This window comes from Glandiceps talaboti, chromosome 13 (assembly GCF_964340395.1).
Source record: "Glandiceps talaboti chromosome 13, keGlaTala1.1, whole genome shotgun sequence".
NCBI classification, from domain to species: domain Eukaryota; kingdom Metazoa; phylum Hemichordata; class Enteropneusta; family Spengelidae; genus Glandiceps; species Glandiceps talaboti.
The window spans coordinates 4,115,525-4,138,783 of record NC_135561.1 but is presented as its reverse complement, the minus strand read 5'-3'; the positions used below and the strand labels follow the sequence as shown (position 1 = coordinate 4,138,783).

Sequence of the window (23,259 nt, the reverse complement as noted above, 5' to 3'; positions counted from 1 at the left end):
TTTCAGTGAAATTTTAACCGTGCTTCAAATATAGACTTCATTTTGATGACTTAGTGACGTGCGATCGATCCATATAACTAACACGACTATTTTTACCGACTTTTTAGTCGTCTCAAGTTCAGTCGAAAACATTTTTATAACACGTATTTTGATTGGCTACAGTCAGTTTGCTATCTTTTTGACACGTTCGTGTCCGGTGGAAATATCATCGCTTTGTTTTAGAAAATTCAAATTTTACCTTTGCAAGGCAGTATTTTCCTATATGCTTCTTTCACTTTAGATGTTTATTCGTCATTTTGATGCAATTGTCACTTACGAAATGAGAAAATAGGATCTCCAATCATGGGGTACCTTTCAAAATAATTAACATATCGTACTCATTCTGGAGAACAGACAGAGTGGTGTGCACACATATAAACCTGCTTCTGCTTGAATTACCTCCAGAAAGCAGATTTTGGACCAAATTTAACATTGTTTTCGGTAAGTATGGTATAATTTGTTTTCATGACTAAAGGTAGCTGATGTACAACACACATGCATAGTTCAAAAACACTTTTGGGACCCCATAACCAAATAAGTTCATGGTTGTGTGGGGTCACAATGGCTTCTATCCTGATTCCTAAGTGAGACTGGGCCATGTCCTTAGCATCAAAATAAATAAACTAATTTATTTCAGGCAACCTTGATGTTTTTACAGATGCACAAAATGAGTTATCAACAGAGTTTGGTGATCATCAAATGATGACATTAAAATACAACTTCACCATACAGTTTCTGACTTTATTACAATTTTAATTTTCACAATAATTGACACAATAAATTATATGCTGCACTTAATTCTTAACTCAGACCACTATGAGATTCTTCTGGAGCATTTGCATATGTTTAAAGCAACTTTTTGTTAATTTTTGAAATAAACACCTCTTGTCACATTACAGTGCATCATTTCTACCCGTAGGATTGCACTAAAAATTTGACACACTAAATGAATTTTAAAAAGAAGAAAGATATTAATTATAAAACAGACAGCAAGTAAAACATACACACCTTTACGTTACAATGTTCTCCCGAGGATAGATTTTGCAAGGATGGCAGTTAATTTGCATATTGATTTACATCTAAATAACATGTTAATTTGCATGTTGGTTGGCATAGAGATCAGCATATAATATATGCATGTCTTTAACTCTGGAACATACTTTGACATGTAATGCATTGAAGATAAAAATTATGCCATTCATCATAACATACAGTGACTATGCCATTCACCATAACACAGTGAATGTGATCATGACATTCACAATTATACTAGTGATTATGCCATTCACCATAACACAGTGACTGCGATCATGACATTCACAAATATACTACAGTGATAATTATGCCATTCAAAAATCAAATTACAGTTGAGTAATGATATAATGTTATTCTGTAATGGTGCTGCTAGTACTTTTACAACTTCTGAACTCCATCTCACTATAAACCACCCACTCTACATTTCAAACCATTTCATGACTATCAAAGAGATGTAAATGTTGTCATCAAACCAAGGCTTGCTCATTCTAGTTCTTGTATCAACCAGTCATCAATCAGTCAATCAATTGATCAATCAATCAATCAAAGCATTTATGAAACACCTGAATCAAGTGCAGAGTAATGTTTAAAGGTGCTGTACAAATAAAAACCCACCAAGCGATAATAAAACGATGAGACGTGATGTCAACTTACGTCATATCATTCCTGAAATTATCAAGCATGCCAAAATGTCAGAAGGGTACATGCCCAGCTAACCTTTTGGAATAAAAGACCATAATGCACTGCTTGAAAAGTGGCATTAACGTTTTCGTATACATGAAAGTCACACAACGGAAATGCATCATTTTTGGCAATTCTGTTGTGTGACCGTCATGTATATGGAACCGGAAATGCCACCCTTTCATGTAGTGAAAGGTAGCTTTTTAAAAAACATAAAGGCACATATTCTTTCTATAGTCAAAGCAAATCCCCAATAAGACTTCCATGCTATGCAAATATTGCCCTAGGAAAAATAGCAGGCGAATAGTGCCTGTTAATATGCAAATTTAGTTCACTATATGGGTCTCTAGTCCGGTATACTTGGTATGGTCTAAACCAATCACTGAAGACAGTAGTGTTAATGTGATGTGTTGGCCCCAACCAGTCAATCCTGACCTGTTTAGTTAGATATAATGACTTGTTCAGTGTTGCAGCCAGAGGGGGGGGGGGGGGGGGGGTCATTTGACACACATTTTTTTGACCCACAATTTTGGAAGTGATGGGTAATTTTGGAAGTGATGGGTCATAGATGACCTACACTAACATTTTATGCAAATATGTTTAGCAATAGTGCGCAACATGACCACGCCTATAGCAACAGCCAAATGATCGCGTATATTGCATCGATAACAACAGGGTTGGATAGGCAACTGCATAATCATTCAGCAAATATCTAGCATGGATCAGCACGTGGGTAAATATTTTTAAAAACTGTACAGTTGTGCTACTATGCCATTGGCGCTTTTTTAAAATACAAATGTCCCCCAAAAAATTTATGATGACCCAGAAAAATGAAAGTCTCGGGACACTATGTCCCACTCTTTCCAAAGGCTGGCTGCAACACTGTTGTTGACAGTAACAGTTCATAACATCATACACCCTGAATAGTAGTGAATCACCTGTGGGTAAAGATATTTGTGTAGCTGTACAAATAACATGGTATAATAAATCCAACGACATTGATTTCTGGGTCCATACACTGAAATCAGCACCCCCACCACAATCATACTTTCAACCTGTTACTTCACTACTTTTGATAAAAATCGACAGTCACTCTCTAATTATTGGTAAGTAAACAATTTTAATTGATACATTATTGGTTGTCAATTAGAAAAATTAAAATCAGCACCCCCACCACAATCATACTTTCAACATGTTACTTTTACTACTTTTGAACCATATCAACCTCTGTTCACTAAGTATTGATATTTAAACAATTTTCATTGATATATTATATTATTGATTAATTGTTGAATAGAAAAATGAAAACTCCAAGTACAGCTAGTACAGGATTAACATAAACCTATAGAAACTCCATGTTAACTAACAAGACATTGTTAACAAGTTTGTCCATGCTATAGAACCCAGGCTTATTTATGTTTTAATCTGAAAAATGTAGCAAAGTTGATGTCAAAGCTACCAGAATGGATATATCAGTTTGTCTACACGATTGAATTTATCGTGATGATTATTTATTTCAAAATACAACAGAACTGCTTTAAAAGTATCTACTAGTTATACACCAGTAGTTTGTCTAAGCCAATGACAAGGCTTTTCTTGTAACAAATTTGATGTAAAGTCAGGGCTCGAAATTAACAGTAGTCCCATGCCCACAGACTACCAATTCTGGTCATGGGCTACCATAGTTTGCAGCTTGTCGCTCACTCAGGCTACCACTGATTATGTGATGAGGATGGAAGATTTATGGACATGAAAGTATTTTAATAATACACATATTTCAAATAGAGGAAATCTGTTTTCAGTTCAGGAACATCAGACTACAGGTCACAATCCTTGGGCTACCAATTTCAGAAACTGGTAGCCCAGTAGGACTACCAAAGAAAAAAGTTAATTTTTAAGCCCTGAAAGTAACCGGGATGGATACATCAGTTTGTCCATGCCATAGAAATCACAATGTGTTGATGTGTTATTCATGCTAATCTCAAAATACGACATAACTGACATTTTGAAAGAAGTTATGATTTAGGAATGCATCAATTGAATGTATACATGTACTATGAGAATAACACTTATTTCTTACTTGTAAGAAATTGATGGAATCCATAGATGGGAACCAGTAACATACAAGATTTCAAATTAGCATGCTCTCATGTCCCTTTGACCTTAACTCAGATATCTTTTACAGCACATCACCAGGAGGGGGCTATATGAAGGAGTTACAAAACATGACCCATGTGTAAATAAAATCTGTGAAGCAATCTGTATCATATATTGTAACTAAAATGTCCTTGTACAAGCATACAGAATTATTGTACATCCATGTGTATTGGCCATATAACCTTTAAGTTTATACAGTGGTATGTGTTTTACAGCAAAACAAATGACAACTAAGATAGATCACAATTTATCCAGAATTTGTTATTATAACTGCACTTTTTGTTTCAAACATTTTTATCAGGAAGACCAGTCATTGTAAATTTACTGAAGCAGTATAATTCTCAAGGCTAACAGTTTGATGAGTTGATTCAACTCCTTCAAGCTATGAAAATGATAATGCTGCACTGGAACAGTCTACAACATACATCAAGTAGCTCCCATCCCTACTCACAACATAAGTGTCACTTTTAAAACTGCAACTTGAATAGACCCTAATTATGTTAAATGTTGATAAACAATTTAATACTGATTATAAAGATTATAATGGCTTTGGATACACATTATAACATCTGGTTTTGAGTGCAATTAAGAATGGCAAGTGTTCTGAAGCAGCAACTGAGCAAGTTAATATATTAGATAATATTACCATGATGACTATAATCTCCACAATACCAAGGTACAGATATTAATTAAATTTCTGTATCTGTATCTGTATCTGTATCTGTATCTGTATCTGTATCTGTATCTGTATCTGTATCTGTATCTGTATCTGTATCTGTATCTGTATGTCTGTGAGATGCCATCCATATTGGGATATTGGGTTTAAATCTTAAGATATCTAATTTACCCAAATTGAAGAGATCTAACTAAGGCAGATTATATGAAGTAACTGAAAAGGCAAGGCAAGGCAAGGCAAGGCATTTACCCAACTGCAGTCTGCGCCCATGAACTAAAATAAGTTCTCTGATAGCTGACCAATCTCACCTTAGGAGTCTTCTACACTCTACATTATTACTGCTATTATTATTATTATTGCTTTTGTAAACTAGTCAGAGCTTGCAAATTTAATACACATTTCATTGTATACACATACACACACACACACACACACACACACACACACACACACACACACACACACACACACACACACACACACACACACACACACACACATACATATACATGCAGGGCTCGAAATTACCTTTTTTCTTTGGTAGTCCTAGTGGGCTACCAGTTTCAGAAATTGGTAGCCCAAGGATTGTGACCTACCCCGGTATAGTCCGATATTCCTGAACTGAAAACAGATTTCCTCTATTGGAAATATGTGTATTATTAAAATACTTTCATGTCCATAAATCTTCCATCCTCATCACATAATCAGTGGTAGCCTGAGTGGGCTACAAGCTGCAAACTATGGTACCCCCATGACCAGAATTGGTAGTCAGTGGGCATGGGACTACTGTTAATTTCAAGCCTGGACACATATATTACAATAAAACACATATTCATGTTCATAATGTAATGTATTTTTTGTCTTAAAAATGATGGAGCCCACAATTCAATTGTAGTTAAAGTTTTGAAGTCATAGATATTAGTGGAATTCATCGCTATCAATGCATTCTCATTGATTAACTATACATTGTAAAGGTTAATTGTCATGAAGTTGTTTTTGCCTTCAGTCAGTTGGCCTTGCACATTTCCTGCTACTTTGCTGTCTACTTTTTGATAGAATGGTAATCTTATAATCATTCTTCCAGCTGTATGTTTTAATTCAGCTATTTTGCAAAGTTCGGGGAACCCCAGTAACAGAATGAAGGAATGGGGTAAAAATTGCATTAGCCATCTCATTGCCATCCACTCCACTCTCCACAAATAATACTACCCCAACCATCCCGTCATTAGCCATCCCATTGCCAACCACTCCACTCTCCACAAGTAATACCACCCCAACCATCCTGTCATTAGCCATCCCATTGCCAACCACTCCACTCTCCACAAGTAATACCACCCCAACCATCCCGTCATTAGCCATTCCATTGCCAACCACTCCACTCTCCACAAGTAATACCACCCCAACCATCCCGTCATTAGCCATCCCATTGCCAACCACTCCACTCTCCACAAGTAATACCACCCCAACCATCCCGTCATTAGCCATCCCATTGCCAACCACCTTAGTTGCAGTGGTAGTGATTAGCATAATCCCATATCAGGTAATGTAACCAATATGCTAATGAAGGGGTTCATTGAGTATAAATTAATTAAGAATAATGGCAAACCACTGTGTACTTTTGTCTCAAAATGTCATATGGCCTAACATAATATGGAATGAAATTCCTTTCATTCATACCAGGTAATTGTCACCAATATGATAATTAGTTATAATTTTTGCATGTTAGAAACCTTCATTACATTGTTAAAAAAAAAAACTACAAATACAAAACTGTAACTCCTTGAGTCCTTGATCAGTATGTAAATATGTAACTTTTTTTATAATTTATTAGTATTTATTTTTTGTTTTGTTTTTTGTATTTTTTGACAGTGTGTGCATGTGACTGTTGTGAAATTAGCCATGACCTCAGAAGGTCAAAGTTCAAGTGTCACGCCATCTGATATGGATATTCCATTGGCTCTCAGGAAAAGTCCAAGAGCAACAGCTGGGTAAGGTCAAAATTTCAAACATATTTTCCAGGAAATCCATCATTTGAATTAGTTAAATGCCAAGTGACTTGTAAATTGCATGTACTTTATTTTGTCTTTCTATACACATTGACACACACACTCTGTGGAGAGCTGGCAAGCTGTCTGGTGAGTGTTGTATGCTCAATGTCATTGAAAAGCGCTGATGATATCTCATTCATTCCTGAAATTTTTTAATACACATATGTCAAGTATAGCAAGGATATTACTGATGTCCCATTGATTTATTTTGGACATCACATATGTAGTTACAGTCTATCTATCTGGTTACTGTGATAGAGGGGGAGTGTGTGATCTGGACTACAGGAACTGAGGTGTCACATGTGGTCACAGTCTCTGTATCTGGTAACTGGGATAGAGGGAGGTTGTGATCTGGTCTATACAGGAACTGAGGTGTCACATGTGGTCACAGTCTCTGTATCTGGTTACTGGGATAGAGGGAGTGTGTGATCTGGTCTGTACAGGAACTGAGGTGTCAGATGTGGTCACAGTCTCTGTATCTGGTTACCGGGTACCGTGACTGCGATGGAGGGAGTGTGTGATCTGGTCTATACAGGAACCCTGAGATGTCACATGTGGTCACACTCAGTCTCTATCTAGTTACTGGGATAGAGGGAGTGTGTGATCTGGTCTATACAGGAACTGAGATGTCACATGTGGTCACACTCAGTCTCTCTCTGGTTACTGCGATAGAGGGAGTGTGTGATCTGGTCTATACAGGAACTGAGATGTCACGTGGTCACAGTCTCTCTATCTGCTTATAGAAATAGAGGGAGTGTTGTGATTTGGTTTAACACAGGAACTGAGATAAAAGCAACTGTGAGAATAGGTTGAAAGGTTACTATTTTATTACTGAAAGTATCATGTTATTTGATCTCTGACATACAGGATGCAGGTTTTTATCAACATGTCTCATTCTATTCTTTATCTGTGTAAAACATAGAAATAAACTGCAAGTTGGATGGACAATAAATAATATGTTTCAAATAAATGACGATAAAACGATACTGAATTTTGCTGAAATGATTTTCATTCACAGTGTTGTCAGCATGCAGTGCAGAACTGCAGTGTGGTTTAAACATTCAAGTTGTAAACACATTTTCAGTAGAACCTCAATTCCTAGAAAGTAATGGCTGTTTTCTAAGTCAGTGCCATGTGGTTGTTGACACTGTTTTGAAATGTTAAGTAATCAATCATTGTTCAGGATACAGGCAGTGACAGGTTCCATGGTTATTATTGTTAAGTAATAACTTTAACGCCAAACTTCAGTCATATGCACATATATGATAAAACTACAACATTTAATGATAACATTTCCCATTGATACTGCAGACTTCTTTCATGAAACCTTTAACTGTAGGAAAAACTTTATTTACAACTAAGTCCTAAAAAAAATTTTTGGTTCTGGTTACCCGACCCCCACCTCGTTTTTCACTGCCGACCCTAAACTTTTTTTTACGAATTTGAGAAAAAAATTATAAAATCACAAAAATTCTGAAGTCTTGCAAGAAAAAGTGGATGCAGAAACTGACATCAACTTAAAAAGACAATATAAAACTGTTCTTCCAATCTGTAATGGCTGTACATCTGATGGGAAGAAACCAATAACACAGAGACCATATGGAAAACAAAGGAAAACATAACTACCTGAACTAGACACTCACATATGAAAAAAATATATAAAAATAATATTTTTAAAAAATCTACCTACCCCACCTATTCTAAAATTGAGCGTAATCAGAATCACACAATTTTTTTCATTAGGCCTAAGATGTATGTGAGATTTATTTATAAATGTATTTAATTTGATGTCCTTTGTGTCTTTTAAGCCAGAGGGCTGGATTTGGCTGTTTTTGTAAATTTTATTTAAGTACTGTATAATTTGATAAGTCCACTTAGGACACTATAGCTTATTGCAACATTCTATACTTTTACACTAGGTTTTGAACACACATGCAATAATTTTAATTTATGTTGTTATATTTTAGAAATATAGAAACCATGGAGTTCTACAAGATGAGCGTTCAAAACTTTATCCTTATATTCAGATTGTGTAAAAGTGATTGGTGAATATTCATAGACAAGATTATGTATGATATGGCTCATTTAGTAATTCAGTAGGTTTGAAGTCGATTCTGGAAAATGGAGTGGTACTTTGTCAAGGTTTGGTACACTACACATTGTTCATAATATCAGTATTAAATTTTAAGTCAGTTCTGGAAAATGGAGTGGTACTTTGTCAAGGTTTGGTACACTACACATGGTTCATAATATCAGTATTAAATTTTAAGTCAATTCTGGAAAATGGAGTGGTACTTTGTCAAGGTTGGTAGTGGTACACTACACATGGTTCATAATATTAGTATTAAATTTTAAGTCAATTCTGGAAAATGGAGTGGTACTTTGTCAAGGTTTGGTACACTACACATGGTTCATAATAACAGACATAACAAACAAAAGATAAAAGCGATGATAAAGACATTTATTTTCATATGAAATTATTAAGTATTAGTAATACACCACAAACTGTACACACTCAACAGGACGTCGGTTCCACACTGACCTGTGCGTGATAACCACAAGGTGTTTTGCACAGTATCAAGCAGAAGGAGGACCAGAAGAATACTTGTACAGATGTATGTTTTATTGCGTCTTTAGGAAAAATGCAGTTGTATTGGTTTACAGCCACAATAAACTGTTTTATATATTTCTATTCTTATCAACCTTCAAATGGTACTTAGATTCTATAAGTTTATCATTCACTGGCAAATAATTTGCCTTTCCAAAAGTCCTGCATATATTACATTGATTTATATCCAAAATGGTTTCTTTTAAAAAGACCTAGCTTTGTGTAATGTGAGCACATATCTTGCGTATGATTTGTTGGAACAAAGAGCTGTAGTTGAATGATAAGTATGGAGAATAATGAAATTATGGGATATGTGTGTTTTAGTTCCTCCATCCTTTTTACTGTCTTTATATAGCAGACCTCCATGTGCACTTTGTCAAACTACACAGTCCTTGACCTTTGACCTGTGGTAGTTTCCTCTCCAGTAAAGTATTGAGTTGTTGATCATTTTGTGCATTAGCTCAGAATCTTTATGGTATTTTGAGGAAGTACATGTACAAGTGTTTTACTAAAATCTACACTTTGTCGTCAGTTTTCAGACTCTGTTGACTGTTTAAAATACATAGAATATGTTTCTTGGTGCACTCCATACAAACACTGACAGACAAGTTGGCCATACTTTAAAAAATATGTCAATTTACAATATATAAATCAACTGTACCAGTTTTTGGTAAAACTTTCCCCCCAAGTATGATGTTCTGTCAGAAACTTTACACTGCAAAAGAAGATTCAGGTGTTGCTCTTTCTACAGACACAAAAAATAAATATGTAGGTTTTTCACCACAGTGAGACTGATCAAGGTCTGTGTGACATTCCGCCATCTTGGATTCAGAGTTGCTGTGCATGTTTAAATATGTCGCTGTTGAAACTGGAACTGTTATGTTATTCATCTGATCTTGCTAAAAACTGTTTTATTTTTGACATTAATATATGCACTTATTTCTTGTATAACACTCATTCCAATAATAATACATGTAGTGGATAGCCTATTGGCATCTGTGAAGTACAACATACCGGTAGAGCTATTATCTTCAAATGGAAATTCATCTGTGTTGGTAAACCATGGTATTCAATAGTGCTATTATATTGCTATGGCATATTTAACTACAATAAAATATACCTAGTAGACCTGTAGGGGACACACGTAAAGACTTTTCTAGTATTGAACACATAAAAATACAAGTCCAGTGTATACATGAACAGACAGAAATTTGAACATTAAAAGCTTGAAATGAAACAAAATTGCACATTTATTTAAAATTTATCCACAGTTCTTGGCTATAATTGTACAAAATCATACACGGGATGTTCATGGTTTTCATCTCAACATGGAGCACAGACCTCCCAGGAATACAGATTCCTGTATATCCTTATATACACCATGAGATACCATGTTTATGGTCACAAAGCTGAAATCCTGTGAAAGGTCAATCTGGGTCATAGGGTGAAGATCAAATTATGAGGTTAAAACTAAATGTCCAATAGTTTGGATGTGTCCAGTTTGAATTATCAGTCCAATACCTTAATGTAGATAATGTCATGCCAAGTAAATTGTATATGAACTACATGTAAATTTAAAATATCTATATAAAAAATACATGTGAAGAATCCATGTAACGCACTCATAAAATCTTGTCAATTAGTTGTGCCAATGTCACTAATGTATGAACTCATTTAGTACAAATAAGCTTCCATCATCAAATTTATAGATAGAATGAAAACACTGAAACTATATTGCACTGAATTCATATCGAGACGTACATATATGTACAGTACTTCCTATATGATAAAAGATGTTATTCCCCAATGTTTTCCTTTGTTCAGCCAAGGAAAATACAAGTGACCTAAGGAACCCTTGTCACTATGAGTTGCTAGACAAGAGGACAACCCTCAGATCACTCGTATTTTCCAGCTGAATGAAGAAAAATATTGGGAATAATATACTTGTACCATTGCCAGTAATATTTTTAAAAATTGGGGAAAGTAATGGTAATTTTGAACATTTTGGCTCATATTTCAAACACAGCAGCAGAACCAGTGATGTAGACACACGTTGTCGTGACATAAATAAGCATTGTCGTGTCATAGAATGACCAGAGTATATATTCCATATTTTTTGTTGAATGTGGCCAGTGCATGGTATAATCTACTTTGTTCAGAAATGTAAAATTATTGTATCTGAAAAATTGGAACAAGATATGTGGAGAATCCACATGATTCCCATAGAAAATCATTGTCTATGGACTATGGTATATGTTTCTTGAATATTAAATCTTGTGAAATTACAGGACGTAGTAGTGTAGCTATGGACTCAATTAGTATAGATGTAAAAGCTTTGGTCATTGTATTTAAAGGAAATAAGATATTATCTATGTTGCACCGAATTCATATTATGCATCGTCATTAACCACAGCATCTTTTACAACACCATCCAAAATGTGCCGTCAATAGGTTATTTGACAGTGTTGCGGAAGAATAACAGCTCTCAGGTGTGCAAGAATGATATCATGATATATATACATATGTACTATGTTAGTTAAGACATGTTGTCAAGACTTCCAAGGAAGAAATGTCTTTTTTGTACCCCTGTGTCTAGGCTTATATATTCAACTATGTACATGTAAGAAATGAAATGGTCTGTACATGATAATTCAGGGATTCAAGGCATATATGACAACAATGAATAAACTACAGTAGCACAAGTATGCTTTTGTATGGAAATTTGTCAAAGTCCATGAGATGCAGGCAGAGTTAGACTTTACTCTCCTCGGTGCTGTATTTTGACATATCTGTCTAGATATGAAGAACGATTCAATTGACAATATCATTAATTTGCTGAATTCAGGGCTTGAATTTAGCAGTAGTCCAGAGCACAAACACTTCATGTACTAGCACCATAGCTAAACTGCCAAACTTTGCAGTTCATAGACCATGTGGAAAGAAATACAAAATTTCAGCTGAAATGTTTGAGTTGGTTAAATGTGACCACCAAGCATAGAAGTTGAGGTTAGAAAATGATTTAGGAAGGATGCTATAGATCAACTGAATTTGTTCAAATACAAATATTTTGACTTTGGGATGTATGAACTTTACTGCTTCATGCCATCACATCAATCTATCACTATCTTAGTATCAGAAACTTTCATTTGCAAGGAGCCAAACTGTAGCTTCACATTTTAATAATGTCATGTCAATATGGCGTTGAATCCTCCAGGAAGTGAAACTAGGGGATGATTTAAGAGGCACAGTTCAATAGACTTGCATCATGTTTCTTGTACTTTGAAAATTGTTGATAAAACCATTTAAAGTAAACCTCCAGTAATAAGGAGGGGTGAAATCTGATAAAACATGAACAAAATTTCCTTAGTAGTACCAAAACATTTGAACTCATACTGAAATGATCAGAAAACTTGGTAGAGTTTCTTACTTATCCAATTTCGACTACAACTCTCAAATTCAAAATGGCTGCTTGTGCATGACAATCACCCTAACCTGCCAGATCTCTCGAGCTGGTGTAGTATAACATATTCTACTGTATAGTATCTCTATACTGAGCAGTACCAAATTATTCTTCCAGTGGGTGCTTGATTTGAAGATCAAAAGAATAAATATGCAGGGAATGAACGTTGAGCAAACTTGGCCCTAAAAGAACCAAATACATACATTACAATAATTGTTCCAATGTCTACACATGTACAGATAAAACATGGAACAAAATAATGCAAAATATAGAATACAAGAAATGAAAATGTTGAAGAAAGTCCATAATATTCAGCTGTATTATGTATATGTATACGCCACAATTTTGATAACATCATCTGTATGTTGAAATGTTCATTGACCTTTAGGAGTTGTCATTATCAGCACTGTAACACAATCATGTTTGTTTCATATTTTGTGGAAATTTACAAAAGTTCAGCTTATAGGATAGTATAGGTAGTAGTATTGGGAGCTGACATACTGATTCAGAAGTTCAATTTAAATGTTGCTGAAAATCGCTATTATTTTTGGTATTACATTTATATGATCTGTAGTTATAATGAAAAAGACCCATTTATATTAGTCTCTGCGGGATTTAATTCATGCAGACTTTAAGGTTAATCATCTTGTTTCTCATAATGTTTGAAATTTAAGACGCTAGTTCATTTAGTTTACAAAATATTGTCACATTTGTTGCAGAAAGGTCTATTAATAAGCAGACTTGATCATTTAGCCTAAAAGACTAGAGACAGTGCCGATGGACACTGTTGCCCTTATAAGGTAAGGTTATCATGGCCTGGTCAGTAATAGCCAATCAGGAAACAGATATTCACTTTGACTGGCAAATGGCCTTGTTTAGGCTCCGCCCACTGAGATCCATGTGTACAAAATGTATCTCAAGTCCACCATGTTGTTCAGAACAACTTGAAAGAAAACATTCAACATGAGGAAAAGAACTTCTTTGAAATTCAGGTAAATTTTTTATTTCAGTTCTTCCACACTGACATATATAATTCGACTGGGGAGAGAAAAATAAGTGTTTTTTGACACTCAGTGCTTTAAATGATAATCAGATAGGGTGTGTTGAAATGGTGCTGCAGAGGCACAGAGGTCATTATATTCACATGCAAATAGTCTATAGGCATGCATTGTATGTGGAATTACAGAGAATTAATGACATACTTGTCACAAACAGTATTTTACATGCATGGGACTAACCTATCAGTAATATCATAGTTGTGTGTTAATACCAGGACAAAATGTGGCAAAGATATGAATTTATAACATTTACTGTGGATGTCTGGGTATCCAAACATACACCCACCTGCACTGAAATGGTCTATATTATTGTAATAACAGTTCAGTGTCTCTTTTGAGGACCCACTTTGAAATACATTATAGATACTAACAGTACAGTTTGTCTTCCTTAGGGGTAACAACACATGATAACTGTTAAAGTTCACACAGTGTGGCAATTCAGTATTTTGGAAAATTTAGCCTCTTTCCAGGTTCATAATTTTAAATCATACTTTAAAAGACCAGGGTTTCAATCCCAGGTTCTCGCATTTCATGTTATCTTATCAGTGGAGTCATGAGGATTATACAGAATTATTTCTTTTATTCTAGGCCAACTTTTTCTGTAGTTTTGTCAGACAACGGTTTTTCTCACCTATAAATAAAATTTTTAAATAGCCTATAAAAATTTCTTAAATAATATTGTTGAAAAAAGAACTAATGGAAAAATTATTCTATTTGTGGTATTCAAAGTAATGTTTTTGTGAATAATACTGAACAATTCCAGAGCATTCAAAAAGAAAGTGTTTAGTTATCCCATTTTATGTTGTACACAAATGGAGGATTGTATATTGACAAACTTAACCCTAGTTCATGTTTACCACATCTGTTGCTATAGTTACTGCCATGTAATCATGATGGTTACAGTTTGAGTGATGATAGCAAATAAAGGACTGGGTAACAATCAGACCTAAACTGATGGTACAGTTTACTGACTGTCAATTTGAAATGAACACCACACATAAAATTACCTTTTCTTAGAAATAGTAATTCTAACATCCCGTAGAGTTTTGGACTCCCCATTGCTATGTGATATCCATAATCATATGATATGTGCACTTAGTTTTCAAACTCTGGTCCCTTGCATGTCATCAAACTAAGAAATATACACCATCCTGTGATTCTGAAGAAATGGACGAGAAACATGTTTTATAAATTATATGACCATACTGTGTGCACTTTTCATTGTAAATATATCAAACATGATTTTCTGAAACTGTGTGTGTGTGTGTGTGTGTGTGTGTGTGCATGCGTGCAAGTGTGTGTGTGTGTGTGTGTGTGTGTGTGTGTGTGTGTGTGTGTGTGTGTGTGTGCTTTTAAAGCTGTTGCAGTTAAAAAGCTCGTAGTATGATCCTGAGCCTAGGATGGCATAGAAAAAAGGTGTGGATGCAAGTGACATGGGTGACAGGCATATGCTGGCAGGCAAACAGACTGACACACAAAAAGAGACAACTTACTTGTATATAGTAAGTAGATGACAGACACACATTGACAAACAGACAAATAGTGACAGACATACACTGACAGACAAGTGTTGTAGATCCAATTGGAGCTATCAAAAATGTAGTGCAGACAGTGCCATTTCAGACAACACACACACATATTCACTACCACATGTATATTGGTGTAGTTTTACATTTGTAAACATATATTTATGACATAATACTAGTTAAAAAACCCTTTCACAGCTTGGCTGAAATAATGCAGTCATATAAAGAATTAAATTTTAACAGTTTCCAACTTTCTAATTCTTCATTGTTTGTATCTCTAAACTCAATTGAATTTAGTTCCCCAAGATAATCCAGCAGAGTTTGAATTTACTTCTAGTAACACTGTAGTCATGCTGTCCTCTGTATAATACCGGTGTACTAGCTGCAACAAACAATGTCCATGCTAGCCAATCAGCATGCTGTATGTACATTTGATTGGCAGGTCATGTTGCCCCACCCACCATTCTTCTGTCTCTCTACATGCATGGCATCCTTAGCTTTTTTCAGACAACCTCCATGTCCGACCTCCATTTTGAAAACTGTATTGAGGATCCATTTTAATAGACTGTGCAGATCTTTTAATCGCCATGTCAACTACAGATTGTAAATACGAGAGTGTTATATAAAATATGTAACAGTCGAATTGCCATTTGTTGTGCATAAAAATACACATTTTGTATTTTCCAGAATTACCCATACTTCATTTTGTCTATTTTTGGTACACCCAAGCCGTGTCTCAAAGTACTAACTCTGTACTAAACCTTGATAATTGAGTTCACAAATATTGTTACATTTCAAGATTAACATGCTACATGTGTTGAGAAATTTACCAAAGTAAAATGTGCAGATATTTATTATGGTAGCACATTATGTACTTGAGAAATTATATGTTAAACTGACTAATATATATTAACCAGTTTGTTCATGTTTATACCGGTACTACAAGATCTTCTGGATATATTGTAGACACCTACCATAGTAAGATTTTAAAGTGAGATGTAGATTTAGTGTACACTCAGGCTTTCTATAAACATGACATGCCCCCATCATACACAGGGCAATTTATATTTAACTTGTATGAATTTTGATTTCTACAAACACAACTGTCACATCATACACAGGGCATTTTATATTTAACGTACACAACTGCCACATCATACACAGGGCAATTTATCTTTAACTTGTATGAATTTTGATTTCTACAAACATATAACTGCCCTGTCATACACAGGACAATTTATATTCTACAAACATGACTGCCCCATCATACACATTGCAATTTTAATTTTAATATGTGAATTCTTCTTTCTAATATACACAACTACCCCATCATAGCATTCATACACAGGGCAATTTATATCTGCTTTCTACAAATATGACTTCCCCATCATACACCAGACACATTGGCAATGTATATAGAGAAGGAATTCTATTTAGTAATTTATACTCATTAGGGTAGGTCATATGCAGTAGACATGACATGTGATGTGTAAGGGTTCTGTTCCTTCTACATATCATTCTCGTCTACATGTGTCAATATTTTAAGGAAGTAGTGTGTGTGTGAAATTACATTTCCTAACTGCTATCTATAAATTAATGTTGCTATGCAACGGTATAGCTGACATTGAGATCATATTTTATTGAAGTCACATCAACTCTTGTCACCCTCACATACGTACATATAAGGTCACCTTCCCCATTATTCTCTTCAAACATGTGGCTAAAAGTACGACTTTTACTTCAGTCTCAGATTTAATGGATTTATAGGATTTTTGACATGAAAATATACATTTCTAGAAATGTTAGTATAGATTAGCTCTTAAGCTGTCTTAGATCTTAACCTCTGTTTTTGATAAAGACTTGGGTATTGCTCAAAACATTATGCAAACTTTACATCTTAGAGGACTCTTTTACCTACATCTTTTTACATCTCCGATGTAAGACAATATTGACTGTGGATAGATGGATTACGTTGTGGCTTTATTTGAAATCGAACTACTCGACTGCAAAAGTGCGCAATGGACACTTTCTAAATTCCAATGTATTTCACATAAAAGGAATTAATAATATGTTTTGTCTTACATAATGCCTAAATAGTTATTGCAACTATCAATAGTGCTAGTGTAAACAGATGCTCTGTCACTCTACGAATTTGTATCATAAGATATTGAATTCTCACATCCCTGCAAGCTAAGACTTGGGACAGTCAATGTGAGATCAAATCGATCTCACACGCTGTATCAATGCGCGAGTTAGATTTTGTTTTATAAACCTATTACTGATTGGTTTATTACGTTCCGTCGGCAGCAGGCGTAGGTATTGATTGACGAATAGAATAATGTGTTATGTAGAACCAGAACTACACTCCAGCAGACGATAACAAAGTGAACAGACTAAATGTTGACATTTATGTGGATATGCCAACGCCATTGATGATGAATATTGGCGACACATTTGGGTAGGATTCTTATGTTTTTGTTGTGATCAGAGAATTTAAACCCCTCGGAACTTATCGATTGTTCACCCTTAGAGGCAATGCTTCAAGTAAAAAACTAACTCGATTGTCAATCCAGCTCGCAACAGACTTTGTAATGATTAAGCCACCCGTACCAATGACTAGTGCAACTGGAGAAATGCCAACAACTACAAGTCATCATAGCTGTTTAGTACACAATGTAAGTCTTTGAAAGTAAAGACAGTGTTGATCTCAATTACGGTGTCTGGAATTAGTTGTTATGAATGTAAATTAAAGGAACTATGTTTTTGCGGAGTTACACAAAATATACACACAAAGTAAAGACGTCCTTGGTGTTGTTATTTCAATCAGTATTAATCCAGTTTTATCTTGTTTTTCTACCAGAAAAAAAGGGACATGAAAAAAGAATCCCATACACCAATGGACACACTTGGGGATTTTTTGTCTCACACGAGCCTATGATGTGAGACAAAATTTCCCCAACTCGTGTGAGATATTCCATCTCAGCCCATTGGTGATGTGGATTCTATTAATCACAGGGGGTGTCATTGTTTTTGCATTGGGTTTTAGAACCCAAGTGACACATCAGGTTTCCATAAAATTTGGTTTCATGATAATACATGTATCTTGTCAGGGAACCTATGATTATAGGTTCTACAGGTTGATTAGTACTGTAGTGAATGATAGTGTACTTAATTAATGTAGTGCAATAATATCAAATTGTCCCTACCATAGCTTGAAGTTGTGTTTTAAATAATGGTACAATGACTCTGATTGCACCAGATGCTTTGATAGAGTGCTTCATCTGCCTGGCTCAGCCTGTCTTTCTGTTTGCCTGTCTGTCCATCCTTGCATTTTTAATGCTTCATGCAATATCTGACATGCAAAATCTGATTTCAATAAAACCTGGCACAAAGGTGACATATTATATGGGACATGTGTACATCACTTTGTTTTTGTAAAAATATAAAGTTTTGTAAAATAATATATTGAAATGTTTCAGATGTGGAATAGTCCACTAAGTAGAAGGTGGTTACATGTCCAGGTAGAGGGGCTAGATAAGGAATAGTCCACTGAATAGAAGGTGGTTCCTTGTCTAGTCAGAGGTGCAAGGAATAGTCCACTAAATAGAAGGTGGTTTCTTGTCCAGTCTGAGATACAAGGAATGGTTCACTACATAGAAGGTGGTTCCTTGTCCAGTCAGAAGTGCAAGGAATAGTCCACTAAATAGAATGTGGTTCCTTGTGCAGTCAGAGGTGCAAGGAAGAGTCCACTGAATAGGAGGTGGTTCCTTGTGCAGTCAGAGGTGCAAGGAATAGTCCACTAAATAGAAGGTGGTTCCTTGTCCAGTCAGAGGTGCAAGGAATAGTCCACTAAATAGAAGGTGGTTCCTTGTGCAGTCAGAGGTGCAAGGAATAGTCCACTAAATAGAAGGTGGTTCCTTGTGCAGTCAGAGGTGCAAGGAATAGTCCACTAAATAGAAAGTGGTTCCTTGTGCAGTCAGAGGTGCACGGAATAGTCCACTAAATAGAAGGTGGTTCCTTGTCCAGTCTGGGGTACAAGGAATAGTCCACTAAATAGAAGGTGGTTCCTTGTCCAGTCAGAGGTGCAAGGAATAGTCCACTAAATAGAAGGTGGTTCCTTGTCCAGTAAGAGGTACAAGGAATAGTCCACTAAATAGAAGTTGGTTCCTTGTGCAGTCAGAGGTGCAAGGAATAGTTCACTAAATAGAAGGTGGGTCTTAACCCATTCAGCATAAGGATAAGGAACAGTCTACTAAATAGAGGGTGGTTCCTTGTGCTGTCAGAGGTGCAAGGAATCATCTACTAGATAGAGGGTGGTTCCTTGTCCAGTCAGTGGTGCAAGGAATAGTCTAAATGGAACGGAATACCCCATATATGCTAGATGTGGAATAGTCCACTAAGAAGAAGGTGGGTCCTTGGTCAGTAGGGGTGCAGGACTTGGGATAGTCCACTACACAAAAGGTGGTGACTTTGCACAGTCACTAGTGCAAGATAAGGAACAGAAGTGAGTTCCTTAATTACCCAGTATAGAGGTACTAAATATGGAATAGTCCACTAAATAGAATGTGGTTCCTTGCCCACTCTGTTGTGTAAGATAAGGAACAGTCCACTAAACGGAAGATGGTTCCTTGACCAGTAGAGGTGCTAGATATGGAACATTCCACTCAATTGAAGGTGGTTTCTTACCCTATAGATCTGAAATATGTAATTTAGATGGATGTTTGTCTTCCCTGACAAGTCAGTGTTCTTTGTGAATTTTATTATAGTTTCACAGTATTAGATTACCAGGATGTCAAGTGTACAGTGACATACATCACTGACAAGGGGGAGAGATTTTTTTAGCAGTCATTGATATAGTCTGTAAGGTACACCGTGACGGGGGCGCCCTCAACCATCGGCCAACCCCTAACACGTCTGATAGTTATATTAAATGTTTGTGTATTTCAGAATTAAAAAGGAGCCTGTCATGACATTTGAGAAGATGGAGGCAGCACTCTATGCAAGCAGACATAAAGGTAACATACACCTTGGGTTGTTGTCTCTCATCTATCACTTTCTTTGTACCGTGTATATGTATGGTAGTTGATGTACAAACTAACAATTTGTGTAGAGAAGCTTTAATTGAAAACAAATTTTACAAAGTGAGGTAAAGGAATCAAATTATTGATGGAGGAAATACAGTTAAGAAATGAGATGAGTTTTATAGGTGTGGGGGGGGGGGGGGTGTCGTGACTCTCCGTTCCTAACAGAAACACTGGATATTCAAAGTTGTTATCAGATACCATTTTAATTTTGCCAGTTTCTATATGTCAAAGGACTAGATGTTAAAACTTAATTGGAATATGTTTGAATTACATGTCATTTTATTAGTAGGCACTGTGTATTGTGAACATTCACTAGTCTACAAAGATTAATCTTCTTTCTACTGGGAGGTATTTGAATTACATGTCATTGTATTTATTAGTGGGCACTGTGTCTTGTGAACATTCAGAAGTCTACAAAGATTAATCCTCTCTCCACTGGGAGGTATTTGTTTGTGCACACAAAAGAAATATGAGTTGGGCAAAACAGGATGACTGTTACCATCATGGAAACCAGAAGATGTAATGATAGCGTCCTGAAGCTATTCTTGTGAAAATGGTCTTGAGAGATAAGGCTGTATGACTTAGGTGTAAAAAAGAGTAGTTTGGCAGAGATATAGAAAAAATTGGTCCTGAACAAAAGAATGATCCCATGTATTAATCCTTGTGACTCCATTGCTTGACCCCTGGTACTAGATTGTCCCTGAGAGTGAGAGTCATGCAGTGTAAACTGAAAAGGACAAGGTCCTACACAATGGTGATACATTCTTGGGGTGGGGGGAGCAATATGGGTTGTCAGTGGCTGAGTGGTTAAACCACTTGCCTCTTACCATTCAGGGTTTGATTAAATTTACCAAACTGTAAGTAAGAAGAGTGTTGTTCAGTTTGACTCTACCAAACAACACAGGTTTTCCCCGGGTACTCCCGTTTCCTCCTGCATTAACACTGATCCCATGAGGGATGGTCCTCACTAGACTTTTTGGGAGACATATACTTAAAGATCTATCCAGTTTATTTTTTATTTAATAATAATATATTGCATCTATATAGAATTCAAGTACAAGTCTGTAAGTTGGATAGCAATAAATGTTAAAATAAAACTATCATTAATTTGTTGACACGATAAGATATCACTACTAGAAGAACCTGGGATTGAATCATGGGCCTTTAACCAGTTGCCTCCTTCAATTTGTAATTTCCATTACCCAAGATTGAAGATTGCTAGATATCAAAACCATTTAGCCTATGTTTATATACCGTTTAGTAAGTAAACATATTTTGTAAGCTAATTAAATTGAGTATATATACTCTGATACTTTGAAATGTATTACATTTTAATTCTATTTAGATAAACTCACTTGATGTGAAATTGTTATTGCTAATCTTTGGAATAGTCTACTAAACAGAAGGGTGGTTCATTACTCAGTCAAAGGTACAAGGCATAGTCTACTAAACAGAAGGGGGTTCCTTTCCCAGTAGAGGTGCATGATTTGGAATAGTCTACTAAACAGAAGGTGGTTCCTTGCCCAGTAGAGGTGCATGATTTGGAATAGTCTACTAAACAGAAGGGGGTTCCTTGCCCAGAAGAAGTGCATGATTTGGAATAGTCTACTAAACAGAAGGTGGTTCCTTGCCCAGTAGAGGTGCATGATTTGGAATAGTCTACTTAACAGAAGGTGGTTCCTTGCCCAGTATAGGTGCAGGATTACTCTGTGAATAGAAATTTCATTACTATATATGCCATTTGGTGTTTCAGATGATGCAAACAAAACAGCTGCTAAAAGAAAACTTTCAAGTCCAACTCCTAGTTCTAGTAGTAAAGAGGAGAAAGACGGCACACCTCCTAGTCTGAAAAAAAGGAAAAATCCAATACCTAAAGCAATACGAGAAATGGTAGGTATGGTAGAAATATGACTGAGCAGTGTTTTTGCTAAGGTTTGGGAACCCCGGTAACAGAAAGGGGGAAAGAGGTAAAACTGGTAGTGCTTCTCATGCAATGTATCATAGTTTAGGTGGGGAACCCTGGTAAAATGATGTGGGAACCCCAGTAGATTTTACCTACTTACCGCCCTTAAATAAAACACTGCTGAGGAATACAACCTGTTAGTTGTCAGTATATAGTACACAGGGTTCATATATATACTCCTGGAAACTCATGGAATTTCAAAGAACACTGGAAAGTCTTGGAAAAATGCAATCAACTCCTGGAAACTTCTGGAAAATCTATCAACGTTACCGTCATAAAGTATCAATTAGATGGATAAGAAATATGTATTAAAAAGCAGATGTGTTGACAAATCAAAAAATGTATTTTGCTGGTCAACACTCCTGAAAAAAATTATCATGTGTGAATATGCCTGGAAAATTGACAACAAACTTCTGGAAATCCTGGAATTTTATTAGACTTTAATTAAGTGTTTGAACCTTAAGTACAAGATGTTGTTTTAAACTTAAGCATGCCACATTACAGTCAATGTTATCAGATGGCGGAGGAGTGTGTTCTCCATCATGATGTTGTGTACTTTATGTGTTACAGGATTCTCGCAATGATTTCTATTGTTGGATCTGTCACAGAGAAGGTTCTGTGATTTGTTGTGAGGTATGTCCTAGAGTTTACCATGTCAGATGTGCTAAGTTAGATGAAGAACCGGAAGGGGATTGGTTTTGTCCTGAATGTGAGGTAAATTTTTCACCATTTTAATTGTGGTGATTTGTTTGACTGTGTATATAGACATAATACATTATATGTATATAGACATAATACATTATATGTATATAGACATAATACATTATATGTATATAGACATAATACATTATATGTATATAGACATAATACATTATATGTAGACATAATACATTATATGTATATAGACATAATACATTATATGTA

At 35.6% G+C, this 23,259-nt stretch overlaps 1 protein-coding gene across 1 annotated transcript; it reads left to right on the top strand.

Moving 5' to 3' along the window:
* Positions 1-383: 383 nt before the first annotated feature.
* LOC144444926 (MYND-type zinc finger-containing chromatin reader ZMYND8-like) lies at positions 384-23,070 on the top strand. Its single transcript, XM_078134477.1, has 5 exons — positions 384-480; positions 6,458-6,576; positions 20,236-20,303; positions 22,126-22,262; positions 22,906-23,070. Exons 2-5 carry the CDS (start codon positions 6,488-6,490, stop codon positions 23,068-23,070), a joined length of 459 nt encoding a protein of 152 aa, XP_077990603.1. The 5' UTR covers positions 384-480; positions 6,458-6,487.
* The last annotated feature ends 189 nt before the right edge of the window (positions 23,071-23,259 follow it).

Coding starts and splice junctions, on each gene's coding strand:
- LOC144444926 (XM_078134477.1), top strand. CDS start 6,488: ATGACCTCAGAAGGTCAAAGTTCAAGTGTCACGCCATCTGATATGGAT. Junction 6,577..20,235: donor AGTCCAAGAGCAACAGCTGG/GTAAGGTCAAAA, acceptor TGTGTATTTCAG/AATTAAAAAGGAGCCTGTCA. Junction 22,263..22,905: donor CTAAAGCAATACGAGAAATG/GTAGGTATGGTA, acceptor TATGTGTTACAG/GATTCTCGCAATGATTTCTA.